This window comes from Microcaecilia unicolor, unplaced genomic scaffold (assembly GCF_901765095.1).
Source record: "Microcaecilia unicolor unplaced genomic scaffold, aMicUni1.1, whole genome shotgun sequence".
Classification (NCBI taxonomy): domain Eukaryota; kingdom Metazoa; phylum Chordata; class Amphibia; order Gymnophiona; family Siphonopidae; genus Microcaecilia; species Microcaecilia unicolor.
The window spans coordinates 72,984-90,594 of record NW_021963056.1 but is presented as its reverse complement, the minus strand read 5'-3'; the positions used below and the strand labels follow the sequence as shown (position 1 = coordinate 90,594).

The 17,611-nt window shown below is 44.1% G+C and overlaps 1 protein-coding gene across 1 annotated transcript in view; it reads left to right on the top strand.

Annotated features, from left to right (window-relative positions):
- Nucleotides 1-17,611, top strand: part of LOC115458854 (brefeldin A-inhibited guanine nucleotide-exchange protein 3-like) — a gene marked incomplete at its 3' end in the record, with an annotated part of 189,363 nt that overhangs the window by 99,107 nt on the left and 72,645 nt on the right. The window contains exons 8-11 of the mRNA XM_030188691.1: nucleotides 4,271-4,313; nucleotides 4,800-4,884; nucleotides 5,980-6,084; nucleotides 10,665-10,989. Coding sequence (XP_030044551.1) covers nucleotides 4,271-4,313; nucleotides 4,800-4,884; nucleotides 5,980-6,084; nucleotides 10,665-10,989 — 558 coding nt within the window. The remainder of the gene's footprint in view (nucleotides 1-4,270; nucleotides 4,314-4,799; nucleotides 4,885-5,979; nucleotides 6,085-10,664; nucleotides 10,990-17,611) is intronic.

The following is a 17,611-nucleotide window of genomic DNA, read 5'->3' as shown; positions in this document are numbered from 1 at the left end:
GGTTACCAAAATGGTGCAGGGCCTGCTCCAAAAGCATTATAAGATGAAACTTATATATAACAAAGAGGAGAAGAGAGACATGGAGTTATAACAGAGACATTCAGATATAAATGCTGACTCTATGGGAGCTTGAGCACCCCCAGTGTTGTCTCCTGCACTCCCCTGGACATGGAGTTGAAAGCTCCATGCTGCAGGGATACAGGGAAAGGCAAGAAGAAAGCTCTGTTGCTCATTCCTTCCCTGCTGCCTACTGGCTGGCTAAGGATGGTCTAAGGTTACTAGACATTCCTAATCCTGTCGAAACTATCTGCAGTAATCACCTGTTCCAAATTCCAGTGGGGACAGAGTACATTTCTCCCTAGTGTGGTGCTGTGAGGTGGCAAAGACAGTCCTATTCTTTTGATCCTTCCTCACCCCTTATTCGTTGCCTGTCCCATCTACTCCATCCACCCTACGCTGTCATCTGGAATGACATTTAATAGCTCATTAACTTCCTGCTCTGTGCGGGACCAGTCTCACAAGATTGACCCCACACAACGTAGAAAGCTGACTCTCTATTAAATGCCGCTCATGCTGACAGCATAGGGGAAGATTGAGATTCATGTATTCTCTAGAGAAAGCAAAGATGTTTTCGGGCCTGTGGCTGCAGAGGAAGGTGACCAGAGAAGTGTTCTTCACTACCCAGGATCTGCTTAAGGGGCAAGGCAGTGAGGCACTGGCTCAGGGCATCAAATGCCGGCTTTGCCAGATAGCACCTTCACAGTAGTAAGAGCATTTTTTCACTCCCACAGATGTTCTTTGACTTTTCTCCCTCTCCCACTAGTTGAGCAGCAGCTTTGAAAGGGAAGATAAGGTATTTGGAAGCAGGAAGTATGTCATCTATTGCAAAGTTGCTGCTTGGCCTGATGCAGATGGGCACACGGGAAATGTAAAAAAAAACAGCTGTGGCGGCAGAGAGAGATGCTTCTCTTTCTGTGTTGATGCTGCAGCAGGTAGAAGGTGTGGAGGTGATGAGAAGCTGTGGATTAGGAGAAGGGGGCTAGAGGTTGATAGTGGGGGCAAGCTGGGGGAAGGGGGTCAGGCTGTGATGCTGGAGAGTCTGGGAGAAAGATGCTGGGGTTAATGCTGGGAGGAGGGCTGCAGGTTGATGCTGGGAGTGCTAGGAAAAGGGGGCTGGGCCCAATGATTGTACTGGGGACTCGTAAAAGGGGGCTTGAAGTTGATGATGAAGGTTTGGCTGGATGCTTATCCTGGAAGAAGCGAGAGGAGGATAGTTTCAAGAAGCAAGGATATTTGTGGACGAAGAGAAATAGGAATAGGGTAAAAGGCAGGGGCAGGGAAGAAAGGAGCAGATACTAAGAATATGAATATACGACAGAGCAGGGTGTCAACCACAGGACAATGAGCACTTGGACTGCAGCCGGAGTTGCAGCAGACAGCTCCCTTGGGCTGGCACAAGGCAAGAGTCAAGGCAAGGGGAACCAGGGCAGGAACAAAGGCAGGCATGACTAGACAGGACGGAGCTAAACTGCACAAGGCAGGACAAGGCAAGGCTAGCTAGGCACAGCTAGACAGGCAAGGCAGACAAGACAGGAACCAGACCCAGATGAGGCAAGGTAAGCAAGGCAACAGGTCTAGAACTGCATCCAGACACAGCAAAGAGCAACACAAGATAGGGCAAGGCAGTGGGGCAAGAACTGGAACACAGACAGGACAAGGCAAGACAAGAAACTAGGCAAGAACTGGATCCAGACAGAACTGGACAAGGCAGCAAGCAAGACAGACTAAAATGAGACAAGGCACTAAGGACAAACAAGGTCAGAAGGAAGCAAGGACTAGACAAGGAAAGGCTGGAGCTCGGCAGGGTTCCAGGTGAACTGGAACTGGACACATGAGGTAGATAAGACAAGATCCGCCCTTACATACCCCAGAGAACGGAAGTGGATCCTCAGCCACCTCCAGAAACTGCAGCATACTGCTGCTATAATGGCAGAACTTCGGCACATGCAGTCCCTAGGAAAGCTGAGTCTGATGACCTGGAAGCAAGAAGGTGTGTTGGGGGCGCGGTGCCACAGGAATGCTGCGGGACCGAAGGAGCAAGGCAAGAGTGATGGAGGACCCAGCTTGACATCCCCACAGCGTCAGACGTTGAGCTGGGGTGTGAGTCACGGTGAGAGGCATGACGCAATGAATCAGGTAGAGACTATGGGATTGGGTTGGAGACCAGAAGACAACACCCTACTGGCTGGGTATATCCCAGAATTATCCAAAATGAATTGGTTCAATGTGGCTAACAGATTTTTAAAGAGCTAACATATTCATTGGTGTTGTTTATGCTATATCAGGGAGTGTGGTATGTTTGGGGTGTCTGAAGCTGATAATTCTTAATTTCATGTATGCAGAATTGTTCTCTGGGAAAAATTTCCTAAAGAGAAAAGCTTTGAGATATTTCTGAAATTCTAGATAGTTCATCATCAGGCTTATTTTCATAAGAGAAGGGCGCCCATCTTTCAACACAAATCGGGAGATGGGCGTCCTTTTCCCAGGGTCACCCAAATTGGCATAATCGAAAGCCGATTTTGGGCATCCTCAACTGCTTTCCGTTGCGGGGATGACCGGGGTGTGTCGGAAGCATAGCGAAGGTGGGACTGGGGCATGCTTAACACATGGGCATCCTCGGCCGATAATGGAAAAAGAAGGGCGTCCCTGACAAGCAGTTGGCCAACTTTACTTGGTCCATTTTTTCTTACGACCAAGCCTCAAAAAGGTGCCCGAACTGACCAGATGACCACCGGAGGGAATCGGGGATGACCTCCCCTTACTCCCCCAGTGATCACTAACCCCCTCCCACCCTAAAAAAAATGTTAAAATATGTTTTGCCAGCCTCAGATGTCATACCCAGCTCCATGACAGCAGTATGCAGGTCCCTAGAGCAGTTTTAGTGGGTACTGCAGTGCACTTCAGGCAGGTGGACCCAGGCCCATCCCCCCCCCCCCCCACCTGTTACATTTGTGGTGGTAAATGTGAGCCCTCCAAAACCCACCAGAAGCCCACTGTACCCACATCTAGGTGCCCCCCTTCATCCCTAAGGGCTATGGTAGTGGTGTACAGTTGTGGGGAGTGGGTTTTGTGGGGGGCTCAGCACACAAGGTGAGGGAGCACCTGGGAGCTTTTTCTGAAGTCCACTGTAGTGCCCCCTAGGGTGCCCACTTGGTGTCCTGGCATGTGAGGGGGACCAGTGCACTAAGAATGCTGGCTCCTCCCATGACTAAATGGCTTGGATTTGGTTGTTTCTGAGATGGGCTTCCTCGTGTTCCATTATCGCCGAAAATCGGGGACGACCATCTGTAAGGTCGACCTAAATGTAGAGATTTGGGCGTCCCCGACTGTATTATGGAAACGAAAGATGGCCGCCCATCTTGTTTCAATAATACGGGTTTCCCCGCCCCTTCGCGGGGACTTCCTGCGAGGACGCCCTCAGGAAAACTTGGGCACCCCATTTGATTATGCCCCTCCACCTAGCACTAATGGCCTCTAGCACCCACGTTTACATTTGAGCATCAGGGCCTCAGTGAAGACAAAAACAGAACCAAATTTAAGGAAGCCTGGGCTAAGCACAGAAGAGGTCCCTACTTGCACAAGAGTAAGGGAATAGACAAAACTGGAACCTAAGGGACTGCAAAAGGAGTGAAACTGAATAGACTAGATTGTGGCATCCTATTCTGTGTTCATGGAGTCCTGTTAAATTCTGTGAATTGATGCTGTCCTCTTGCATTCCTTCAGTTTTCATTTTGTTTTTACAATTTTAAACAGTATGTACAGTACAGTTTCGATTACCGGAGCATCGCTAATCCGACCATCTGGCATTGTGTTGCCTTTAAGAAGTGGCACAGGTTCTCTACCTGTTTTCCGGCTTCACACGCTGCTGGTTATTGTTAATAAATACAGATACCCTATGCCTGTTCTGTATGCATAAAGTATGTTTTCTGTGCATTTTTAAAGGGGTTACCATTGTTTTCCATATCAGACTTTTCACTTATCCAACAATGGCTCAGTCCCATTTATGTCAGATAATTGAGACTGTATTGTATTGTGTATATTATACTAGAAGTGCAATAAGTTTAGTTCATTTTCCTAAATAATAAATACATTTGTATGAATAGTGGCTAGTTGGGTACTGCTCCCTTCAGTATTTCAGTAGCAGAAGTTGCATTTATGATTTCTTTTAAGCCTGTATGGTTATTATAATGTGTTTGTCCTTTCTAACTAGAATGTTGAGAGTCTTGAAGTCCTACAGGAGTTCACGAACCAAGGTAACAGTATCAGTATTTATTTTATGATCTTTTTGAGACATTCCTGGATGTAGTTTCAAGGGCTGTGAACATGGCAAAATCTTCCTATGACATTCTAACAGCTATTATTACCTATAATTTTAGATAGCCCTTTACCACTGTATCTCCACCCTTTTTTCATGCTCTATATTGTACAACACGGGGTTCTGAATGGTCAGGAATAAAACCACATATTTAGCTATGAAAGGAGCAGAGGAATTATCATTCTCAGAATAAAGATGTATCCAGTGAAACCTCTGCACTTGACAAAGCTGACTCTTGTGTATGTGTCAAAAGGGACTGACATGTTTCATAAATATATGTAAATGGTCTAATTTTAAACAAGAACCATTTTAGGCTGCTGCATTTTCTTAGCCCATAGCTATAAAAGTTATGAAAACCTGGCAACTAGAAACTTGATGAGGGACAAGGCAAATACTGACAGCCCTTTACTTATTTTTGGGACAGGATCAGGCACATCTGTAGAGGCCCTCTGTGATGATATTGTGTCCGTCCTCGCTGTCCTGTGTGAGAAGCTACAAGCTGTGATAAAGTATGTGTAAGATAATGAGGGATTACCACTGATTACCACTATTGGCATTATAATGTGTACTCCTGGCAGAATTCTGCGCATAGCAGAATTTACGCAGAATTCGCCTTTCCCTCAGAATTTTGGAGTTGCAAGCACAGAATTTGAAGAACCGCAGGGATCAAAGAACATAAAAACAGCTGGACTCCTCACCAGTTCGTTTTTCTGCTTTCCCCAATTTCCTCTCGACAGCGTCTTCTTTTTAGTGCAGGGAATGACTCAGATTCAGGCATAGCATATCTCTGTTTTTTTTTTAGTCTTGCAGTCCTTGTAGTCTCCCGAGAAAGAATAAGGTGGAGGGCCGAAGTGCATGGAGCCACTCATAACATGGCATCCGTACACACACGTCTTAGCTGTGATGGGGAGGGCAAGCTGCGATAGGTGGGGAGCCATGGCGACCAGAAGGGAGTTTTTGCGCCATGAGGGGCTCCCTGCAGGGAAGGAGGGCCTGGAGCCGTGGGCTTAAAGCCCTCAGAGTTACTGCTCGCTCTCTCTTTCTTTCCTGAGGACACGAACAGGAGCAGCCTACCCTCCAACTCCCCCCTTGCTCTATTTATTGTTTATATTATATTACGCATGCCGTAGCTGGGAGGGCGGGAATACCCAGCTTAGTAAACAGGGCCCTAGATGTTGATGGTAATGAAATTAAGCAGCCAACGTAATGTATTTTCATAAGGGATGGTTTTGGTGTGTAAGTAAGTTAGACCTCTAAGTTTTGAAAATTGGTCACCCTGACTTTCTCGCCCATTATCAGACATAGGCCTTTTGAGAACTGGTAAATCTGTCAGTCTTTCTCCTCCTCAGACCCTTTAAGAAGTTGTAGTGCTATATATGGATAGCTTCATGTTGAACTGAGTTTTTGTACCTGATGAAGGGATTTTACTTCTCCAGTACCAGTCGGAAATGTATTGAATTCCTCCAATAAAAAGTATTATCTTCAATTTGTGTTTGCTTTTTTTTTTAAATCTTGTTAGCGTTAAGGGTGAGCTCTCTCAGAAATGTTTCATGTTGTCATTTTTGATGGGGGATCTTTTGTTTTTTTTTGTGTGTGTGTGCCAGCGAGAACCAGCAGTTGCAACTCCTGTACCTGGAGTGCATTCTGTCAATGATCACCAGTTCCTCTCCCAGCATGTATCAGCACAAAGGCTTCACAGATCTCATCTGGTAAGTACCAGCTCACTAAAGGTGAGGCACAGTTTATCTCACACTTATGAACACTGTTGCTGCTACTACTACTGTTAGTACATTACAAAGTACAAATCACTGTACAGATAGACATAGGAGGCGGTCCCTACTTAACCCCGTTTTTGCTCAGTGTTCTGAAATCGTTTTAGAAATCTAGGGTGAAAATAAACATTTGAGCAAAAACAGGTTAAGGAGCTTACAGATCTACTCAAACCAGATAGACAAGACAAACGCTTGGGGCTGAACAAGGATAAAATATAAAGCCTCAAAGGTACTTCGTAATGCGCATATTTTGGTTAACAATTCCTGTTCTATAAAATTCTAACGGGGTTTGCTTTAGGGTCGAAGACCACCTCTCTGTTCTCATTGAGAAATGGAATGAGGATCTGCAGTGTGATCTTGAGCAGCAGGATAGGGAATGGGCTCTTGACGGCTACGCAACAGATACCTAAATGCACATGGCAGAAGGAGCTAATGCTGTGAATGCTGCATTGTACATATCAATATCCAGTCTGGTATGCAAGACTTCGGAGGTTCAGGCTCTGAGTGCTAGCCTGGATGTGGGTTTAAAGGGACACCCTTGCATCTGTGGTGGCAGTATAGATTTGTGAATGATTTTCGGCGATTGATTTGTGAAAAAGTTGCAGTTACAGGGGTGCCTATATAACTGACTGTCGTGCTTGGCAGGGAGCTGAAAGAGGGATGACCTACCTGCCAGCTTCCACCGTGACACTCACCAGGCATAAATAATACTTGATAAAACTGGATATATATATTCACACAGATAAAGACTCTTCCTATCCAGTCCAAACTTAGTTCATATGTAGTATTCAATACCCCACATTCTTCAAATCTTCAATATGGTAATATATGTTCCCCATGAACCTCAGTGATGTGCAATCACCAACAATTTCTCAATCTGGCGATAGTAGCAAACATCAACCTCTTCATTGGTTCATTAAAATATTTTTAACTTATTCATTCTATTTATTCAAGCCCATAATTTAAATTGAACTTATCTTCTTTCTTTAATTTTATCAGACCCAGGGGTTAAGCTGCCCGACGTGCACGTTTCGCTCCGAAATGAGCTGTCTCAAGGACATCCCCTACAATACAGAAAACATTTCGTTTTTAACCGCACTCCATACCCAAGCAGTTAGCCTATGTCTAGAGAGCATCGTTATTTAAACCAAAACCCCAAAACTTACCCCATGATCTTACTAGCGTCCGCTCAGCAAAAGTTATTCAATAGCCAAGATGGCGCCAGTGTCTTTTCAAATTAATTAAATATCAGCTGTTCTATGACGTATCAACAGTTAAAGCCCCGCCCCCCATGGCGTTCCACCGATAGCCTTCCTCCCTTCAATGCTATCGGTGGTAGGTTGGGCAACTCTTATTTGAACTAATTTCCAACCTACCACCGATAGCCTTCCTCCCTTCAATGCTATCGGTGGAATGCCATGGGGGGCAGGGCTTTAACTGTTGATACGTCATAGAACAGCTGATATTTAATTAATTCCCACTTCAGGCACAGGCAGCTCCTTGTGACTCTGGGCAAGTCACTTAACCCTCCATTGCCCCCATGTAAGCCGCATTGAGCCTGCCATGAGTGGGGAAGCACGGGGTACAAATGTAACCAAATAAATAAAAACATTATGCTGTCACTGCTTTTTCAATTCCAGGCTAAAAGCCCACCTTTTTGAGACTGCTTTTAACTCCAGCCCTTATTCATCTGTTTAATACCCATGTTTTAATTATTTCCGTAATAATGAAACTTCCTAATCCCTTATTTGTCCTGTTTGTCTTGAGGAGACCATAAGCTCCACTGAACAAGGGACTATCTCTCACATGTTCATGTACAGCACTGTAGAAATGATTAGTAGTAGTAATATTAGTAACCAAGCGATTATAAAGGGCATGGATCCAAAATATGGTTTGATTGTTTCATACTAGCAGTCAGCTTTTCCAGTTCCAAGAACAAAATTGGTCTAAAACATGAAAAATAAAACTAACTTCTATCTTCTCAGTGGAACTTCCCTTATCCACATCATTTTCTCCTTTAAGATGAGTGTTGTGCTGAATTTCTCCTACCATTCTACTAAAATGGAATCGTGAATCTGTAAAATCTTATTAAAGTATTCCTCAAAATCCTCTCTACTCAGTAAAAAGAGAAGATTATTATAATCCCGAGTATCTAAATTTGCAAGTTGCTACACTCTAAGGAGTAAATTGCTTGGGTGATTAAGAGCTATGCCCAATTTCCCTTTAAATAAACTCTTTTCAGTTTTGTAATCTCCTCTTAACAATACTTACTGCAAGTGTTATATTGATCCTAGTTCAGTTTAGATTTATCTTTCCACCAAACGCATTCCAGCCAAAGTGACTGACGCCTCAACATTTTAAGGCATTCGTGAAACTAAGACAACATTCAGTTTTAGAGCAAAAGAATTGATTGAGAACATAATTTTTAAATGGGGTGGAAAGGAGATTTGTTCAGGAAATCCTAACTAATCTAAGAAAATCTTAACCATTGCCACCAATTTGGAATCTAAATGCATATTAAAATCCCCCAGTAAAGCCCAGGGACTAGAGCAGTGGTTCCCAAACCTGGTCCTGGAGGCACCCCAGCCAGTCAGGTTTTCAGGGTACCCACAATGAATATTCATGAGGGAGATTTGCATGCACTGCCTCCGCTGTATGCAAATCTGTCTCATGAATATTCATTGTAGGTAACCTGAAAACTTGACTGGCCTGGGGTGCCTCCAGGACCAGGTTTGGGAACCACTGGACTAGAGGATAAAATTCTATAAAATCTATCCACTTAAAAACACTCCAAGTGAAATCTGAATGCAGCAGAATCTATGATACTGATGACAAGAGTTTCCAGGGGCTCAAAAATATGAGATAACTAGCAATGCTGGTAAATCAGGGGACACATCTAGCTAGCCAGGTTTTCAAGACATCCACAATGAATATGCATGAGAGATATTTTCATGCAGTGGAGGTAATGCAAGCAAATTTATCTCATGCACAGTTATTGAAAAATATATGAAAATGGGGAGCTGATCTAAATTTTATAACAATATAAAAAAAATATAAAGAGATTGGATTCCACAACCTACATAACAAATATAAATTGTTATTATTATTTTTTTTAATCAGTGGTATGTGCTCAGAACCAGGTACCCTCAATAGAGAGCAACCCATCCCATCATCGCACATAAGGAGCCCTATAAAGTCAATCTACTGTTGCTACAACATGAAATGTAAGATCAGTGCCAGTATTACTAGTGTCCAAAAAACGTGTCAAATTGACTTGTATATGATCCAGAGCAAAATAGACAAGGAATGATGATGAAAAAGTCTTAAATGGAACTTATCTTATGGCGAGCTGAAAACGTCCATCCAAATTTTGCATAAAAAACTTGATAAACAATTTATGGCGTTAGGTCGAACTCCATTGTTTCTCCCAAAGTGATTAAAATAATTCAACTTTCCATATTTCTGACTCTAGCTGTATTTCTCAAAGATTCTTCTTCAGGAAGATATATCAAATTTCCAATAACACTGTCTAAGATTCCTATGCGGTCACCCGCGAAGTGAGCACTCCCTGGTCCACATGTAAAGGTTATATTCCATTTCTCTAAGCAGTTTTGCAGGTTATTCTGTGAAGAATATTCTTTTATTTTTCCTCCTTTTCATATCCTTCATATCAGGATACCCCCTTTTATTTCAGGGGATATCCTGAAAACTGGCAGGATGTGTGCTGAGGACTGGATTCAGAACCCCTGCTTCAACAGATAACCCACAGGCCTTCTTCCTTCTGGGTCAGCCTAGAATACCGAACAAATTTATATCTGTAAGGACAGGGTGGTGCAGGAGAAATCCTGTCGCCCTTAACATTGATTTCATGCTGAATGATCCAATCACTATTTGTGCCTGCCATGTAGAGAGTCCTGGGTTCAATTCCCAGTTCAGATCTTCAGCTTTCTTGTCTGTCCAGGACTGGGGATATCACAGAAGGCAACATTCACAGCTGTGGTGAGAGAGAGTCTTTGCCACTGTGCTAAATTCAGGACCCATGATTGCAAGGTTTCGCATGGAGCCTCAGTGCATGGACCCTGGCCAAGGACTGTCACTAAAGCGGAACACAAGCGAACTAGCGGAACACTTAAAACAAACAATATCCTTTTTGTTTTTAAGTGGCAGAAGTAAAAGCCTTTTAAAGATCAGAAGACTTGTGTTCCGCTTTTGTGGGCTGCCTTGCACTTCTTGCAGACTACTGTTTCCTCTTCTGGACTTCCGAGGACTGTCACTGCAGTAACCGGACTATAAGTTGGAAAGGGTTTTAAAATAGGAGAAAAATCCCCTGGATAGTTGCAAAGTAAGCTTGACTGTGCCAGCTCCCAGCCCTGGAATTCCAGAGAAGCAGGAGGAAACTGCTAAGTAAATAAATTACAGCTGATGGCATAAAGATGTAAAGGCATTATTCCATTTTTCTAAGCAATTTTGCAGGTTATCCTGAGAAGAAATTCTTTTATTTTTCCTCTTCTCCATAGGAAGCAGCTATGCCCTGCGCTCATAGTGATTCTGGGAAACCCAATCCATGACAAGACCATCACTTCAGTGCACAGCAACATCTGTATGGAGTCTGATTCGTCATCCTCTGGTGTCTCGGATCGTGGACGAGGCTCAGGCTGCTCCTCCACAGCACCAGCCCTCAGTGGGCCTGTTGCTCGTACCATCTATTACATTGCAGCAGAACTGGTGCGATTGATGGGGTCGGTGGAATCCATGAAACCTGTACTGCAGTCTCTCTACCACCGCATTCTGCTATACCCCCCACCCCAGAACCGTGTGGAGGCTATAAAAATCATGAAAGAGGTGAGAGCTAGAGAATTAGAAGGCTTTTGCTAACCACTGAAGCATCTATTCACTATTTTATTTTAATTACTTTTTATACCACCCATCATAAAAACATCTGAGCAGTTCTTAATAAAAACGCATTCCAACTTAATTGATAAACAAGCAACTATATAAAATCCTCCACAACCCAACTCATCCTCCCATGAAGAGTGAAACCCAACTACATATTTTGATTAGTGCTAGAAGATGGAAGACCTCAAAGCCTTTCCTCTTTATTTTTTTCTTTACACAAGATATACGTCTCTTTCCTTCTTCTCCAATTATGTTTCTTTAAATTTACTACACGAAAGTCATGAGCATTAACAGTGTTACCTCTCCTGAGACATTTCTATATATGGTGACTAAAGTTATGCACGCAATTCTGGCCGCACAGCTGAATTGCACAGTAACTTAATTGATTATCAAGTCAATCAGCACTAATTGGACCATAACAAGCAATTAACAGCACTAATTGGCAATAATTAAAATTTATATGCACCGCTCACTAACTCAAGGATTCTATATAGCGTGCCTAGAATTCCGCACTGAAATCCAAGTATATTCTATAATAATGCACGTAACTTAATTGGCTTAATAAGCTGGTGTTGATAACAGCAGTTAACAAGCAATAATGAACACTAATTAACAATGAGAATTTACACGCACAACTCGTCAATCATATTCTGTAACGCAGTGTGCCTAACGTGCACAGGCAAAAGGGGGCGTGGTTATGGGTGTGGAAATGGCCATTTTGTAGACATTCCAAAATGTACACACACTGTTATAGAATATGGCCCTCCGCGCCTAAATCTATGCACTGGAATTTACGCCATGTTTTTGCTGGTGTAAATGGAAGCATGTAGATTTAGGAGCTACGATTTCTGCCTAAGCATATTCTGTATACTGCGCTTAAATCTAGGTGCGGCTTATAGAATAGGCTTAGGCAGAAATGGTTTTTTGTGTGGATTTTTTATGTACCATATATGGAATCTCCCCCCCCCCCCCCCCAAATCATCTATATAAATAAAATCCCCCTCAGACATTCTGAATCCCCCTCAGACGTTCTGAAGCTCACCTCTCTCCAACTGTGGCTCCTGACCTAGGCTATTCGGACTCCCGCACTCAGCCACGCCCATCTGCGCCCTAGGCCACGCCCCATCTGGACATAAAAAGCACTCTCAACGTTCCATTGACCACTGACGTCAATGAAGCCAGTTCGTTTGTTCGAAGTTCTGTAGCAGCAGATGTGGGCCCCGCCCTCGCGTCAAACGTAATGACGTTGAGGGCGGAGCACATTCAAGGAGCCAATCAGTAGCCGAAAGCAGGAGAGAGGCCAGGTTCACATTCTCGCACAGGACGAAGAGGGAGGGCAGCAACACGGCGAGCAAATGGCTGCGGCGAGTGTCCAATGTGCAGGAGGCGGGTGAGGGCTCGGGGTCGAGGACCACTGGCGACTCGGAAGTGGGGGGAGGGGGGGAGGAAACAGCACTGGCTACGACTCCAGTGCAGCCGTCATCCCATTCACTGAAAACAAAAGAAGCAAACCTATGACATGCTTCAGGACGTTTAATACACAGGAGTGGAAGTGACCCAAGCAACTGTACGGTAAGGAAGGAAGCCCATTGGTTAATCTCTGTTTCAACTCCCCCACGCAGCCGCCATTGCTATACACTCACAAACAAGCAAACCTAGGAGCTGCTGCTTCACATTGTCATTTTTAAATTGAGGACAAAAGGAGAGGGGACACAGACAGACCCTGCAACTGGGAGGGGGGACCCTGCAACTGGGAAAAAGGGACGGGGGGAACCCCCCTGGAACTGGGAGGGAGGGGGGAATCCCCCCTGCAACTGCAACACAGACCGGGGGGGGGAGACCCTGGCACATACTCTCATTCTCACACACACACTCGCACCCAGTCTCACTCTCCCTCTGTCACACACACACACACGCGCGCACATTCACTCTCTGTCACACACTCACTCTCTCAAACATACACACTCCGAGGAAAACTTTGCTAGCGCCCGTTTCATTTCTGTACGAAACGGGCCTTTTTTACTAGTATTTAATAAAGTGGTGCACGTAAATTCTACCATGCAGATCTCAAAAGGGGGTGTGGCCACGGGAGGAGCATGGGCGTATATGCAGTATTACAGAATACAACCGCTCCGTGCCTAACTTAGACATCAGAATTTACACAAAGTTTTACTTGGCGTAAATGGCTGTGACTACATTTAGTCACAAGGACAGACGCTAGGCATAGGCATAGTTTATAGAATTCTCCTAGGCGTATTTTTTTTCACCATCATGTATAGAATCTATCCCTATATGCCTTCTCTCTTCTTGTAGTCCTTTTTATTTGCTTGGTTGTTTTCAGGCTCCAGCCTTAATTGGTAGGATGAAATGTAACTTAAAGAATGTGAATGCGCAGAAAACGCCAAGACAAAGAAAAAAACCCCAAATGGGGTCCACACACCTTCCACAAAGTACACAACAAGGTGGAGGTGGGACTGTCCCAAGTAACCAAGGCAGACCACGGGTAAAAAGTATATCCAGAAGTTTATTTGCCAATGGTAAATCTGATCCAATAAAAAGACCCAACACAGGCCGTGTTTCGACTGGAGAGCCTTCCTCAGGGGTCAAAATACTTCAAATCAATAACTCCACAAAGTTGTGTAACAACGTGCTCCTGTAGTGATGAAAACACTTAAGAGCAAACGCTCCTCCTGGCGTGACAAACTTCTGGATACAGTTTTTACATGTGGTCTGTCTTGGTTACTTGGGACAGTCCCACCTCCACCTTGCTGTGTACATTATTGCTACCACATATTACGGGAAAGGAAATGGGACTTGATGTACCACCTTTCTGTGGTTTTTGCAACTGCATTCAAAGCGATGTACATAGTATATACAGGTACTTATTTATACCTGGGGCAATGGGAGGGTTAAGTGACTTGCCCAGAGTTGCAAGGAGCTGCAGTGGGAAATCGAACCCAGTTCCCCAGGATCAGAGGCCGCTGCACTATCCACTAGGCTACTCCTCCAAGCATTTGCTTTAAACTTATGATTGTTTTAATTTGTTTATCCATACCTTACATGCAGATGGTTTTGCGCTTTAAACCCAAAGGTGAATCCTAAGGGTGGTTTGGACAATTAGGTATAGACTGTGTTGTTTCTGACTTTACTTGTTTTGGAGTGCTTTATGTCCTGCTGATCTGTACATCTGCTGTCTGGAATTTTAGAAGATGGAAATAAGGAAATAAAAATTAAATTTTGGATGTAGTCTGTAGAAGTTGTTTACTTTTGCAATGTGATAGATGCTTGTTCTGGTGTGTGCATGTGATAATCTTTGAATAACTGCCTATACTTATGGCTATGATTTCTGAATATGTGGCATCATTAAAGGATAAACTTTTAAATTCCCAGTTAGGTATATATGCTAATCTCAGTTTTGTTAAGTATTTCAGACATATCCATCTATTTGCTTCCATGATATAACTGAATTCTATTATTCTGTCTCACTATCAGGCTTATTTTCGAAAGAGAAGGATGCCCATCTTTCAACACAAATCGGGAGATGGGCGTCCTTCTCCCAGGGTCACCCAAATCGGTATAAACAAAAGCCAGTTTTGGGCGTCCTCAACTGCTTTCCGTCGCGGGGACGACCAAAGTTCACAGGGGCGTGTTGGAACCATAGCGAAGGCGGGACTGGGGCATGCCTAACACATGGTCGTCCTCGACCGATAATGGAAAAAAGAAGGGCATCCCTGATGAGCACTTGGGTGACTTTGCTTGGTCCATTTTTTTCTTATGACCAAGCCTCAAAATGGTGCGGGAACTGACCAGATGACCACCAGAGGGAATCGAGGATGACCTCCCCTTACTCCCCCAGTGGTCACTAACCCCCTCGCACCCTAAAAAAACTTTTAAAATATTTTTTGCCAGCCTCGAATGTCATACCCAGCTCCATGACAGCAGTATGCAGGTCCCTGGAGCAGTTTTAGTTGGTGCAGTGCACTTCAGGCAGGCGGACCCAGACCCATCCCCCCCCCCCCCCCCCACCTGTTACACACTTGTGGTGGTAAATGTGAGCCCTTCAAAGCCCACTGTACCCACATCTAGGTGAAGCCCTTTCACTCCTTAGGGCTATGGTAGTGGTGTAGAGTTGTGGGGAGTGGGTTTTGGGCGGCTCAGCACACAAGGTAAGGGAGCTATGCACCTGGGAGCAATTTCTGAAGTCCACTGTAGTGCCCCCTAGGGTGCCCACTTGGTGTCCTGGCATGTCAGGGGGACCAGTGCACTACGAATGCTGGCTCCTTCCACGACCAAAGGGCTTGGATTTGGTCGTTTCTGAGATGGGCGTCCTCGGTTTCCATTATCGCCGAAAATCAGGGACGACCATCTCTAAGGTCGACCTAAATTTTGCAATTTGGGCATTCCCGACCATATTATCGAAACGAAAGGTGGACGTCCATCTTGTTTCGATAATACGGGTTTCCCCGCCCTTTCACCGGGACGTCCTGCAAGGACGTCCTCAGGAAAACTTGGGCGCCCCTTTTGATTATGCTCCTCCACATTTTCAAATGTAAGCCACATTGAACCCAGCTTTGCTTGGGATAATGTGTGATTTAAATGTTTTAAAAAATTCCTTTATCCTCCACCTTTTAAGACACTGCCTACCTGCTGGATAGTGACGGCACAAGGAAAGCAAGTTTGGTCCAGTGAAGACTAACTCAAAATAACCTGTTCCTTAGCTGGGTCCTAGTATTACCATCTTGAAAATGTGACCATACCGTGCTTCTGTGGTTATGCTCCACTAATAAGTTAAAAGATTAACTGGATTTCTTGAAAGGATTATATAAATTTAGGATGCATGACTAGGGACACAAACATACACTTATTTATTCAGTATCACAATTCTTTATGTACAGCCTTAAAACATTAGGGTGGATAGCGTTCACAATGAGCTCCTTTTATTATCATGTAATTCCACCTATTGGATATTTTTTAATTTTTTATACAATAATTTGATTCATTAACTCATTTAAAGTTATTTTTATATCATTCAGATCCTAATTTGTCTGTGTTGTTGAGAGATGATATTTTAAAAGGGGAAAATGCCTCTGTACCATTTTGCCTGGCACCGATGTCAGGCTCACAGGTCTATAATTTCCTGGATCATCTCTGGAACCTTCTTTAAAATTCAGCGTTACATTGGCCACCCTCCAATTTTCCAGTACCATGATTGATTTTAAAGTTAAATTGCATATTACTATCAATAGTTCTGCAAGTTCATTTTTCAATTCTATCAGTACTCTGGGATGAATACTATCTAATCCAGACAATTTGCTACTCTTCAGTTTTTCAAATTGTGCCATTATATTCTCCAGGTTTATAGAGATTTAATTCAGTTTCTCCGACTTGTCAACTTTGAATACCATTTCTGGCAGGGTGGACATTGTGACACGCTCAGAAGCCAGTTTGGGGCTTCAGTCCTCAGGGTGGCGGCGCCAGGATCCCACCCACTCTAGGGATTGCCTTTGAACAGCCCACGTTTTCTGGAATAGTGGGAAGCTATGTAATGGAAGGAGAAATTAGGTCTTAACTGATAATTTTCTTTCCATTTGTCCTTCCCACTATTCCAAAGGCCCACCCGAGGTTTCCAAGATGTTTAGTTGATGCAAAGTAATCGATCAGATAATGACTATCACATTACATAGTGCTTCCTGCATATCTCTTGTTCTCTACAAGTTGTGCAGAGATGAGAGAGATCCACATGCTTGCTCGTCTGGTTAGTGTTAGGTTAGTGAGTTACTGTGTGTCTATGTAAATACTGAGGAGCTGGACTGAATGCCAAGAGAGAGATGTCTCAGCTCAGTTTTCAGTGCTGGTTGATGGGTTCTGGAATAGTGAGAAGGACTAATGGAAAGAAAATTATCAGGTAAAACCTAATTTCTCCTTTTGGAGAAGAACGAGGAGGAGGAGGACAGCAGCAGTACATACTCCTCCTTTGTTATCCATACCTCAGTCACGCTTTGAACCACCCAAGACACCGTGTTGCTGTGCAGGTCAAAGTATGATGTTCAGCTTGAGTAGTAGAAGCAAAGGAAGGGGCCATGGGTGACGCTTTCATCCTTCTCCTCCCATAGAGTTGAATAGGCACCAGGGGGGGGTGAGGAGGGAGAGGACTGCCCAAAATGGAACATAGCAAAAGAGCAGGAGGAGCAGTGTGGCCAGAGACCCTGTATTGACACTGATCTCTTCAAACAAGCCTGGGAAGCCAAGAAAATCAATGAGGGGATTGTGGAAAGGTGCAGGAAAGAGTGAGGGAAGGGGACAAGGTTAATGAATGAATGGCTGTATTGGATGAGTGAGTGTATTAGAAGGGGTGTGTGGAGAGAGTAGATGAAGGGACTGAAGGAGGAATGCAGGATCCAAAGACTTTTCCTCTCTCTTATTCCCATTTTCCCTCCTTTTCATCCCCTTCCTCTGCTCCCATTTCCCATATTTTCCCCTTCTGCACCCAAATCGACCTTCCATCTCGTATCTTTGTCTCTCCTGCCTACAGTCCCTTCTCCATTTTCCTCCACTGAGGTCCTGTCTT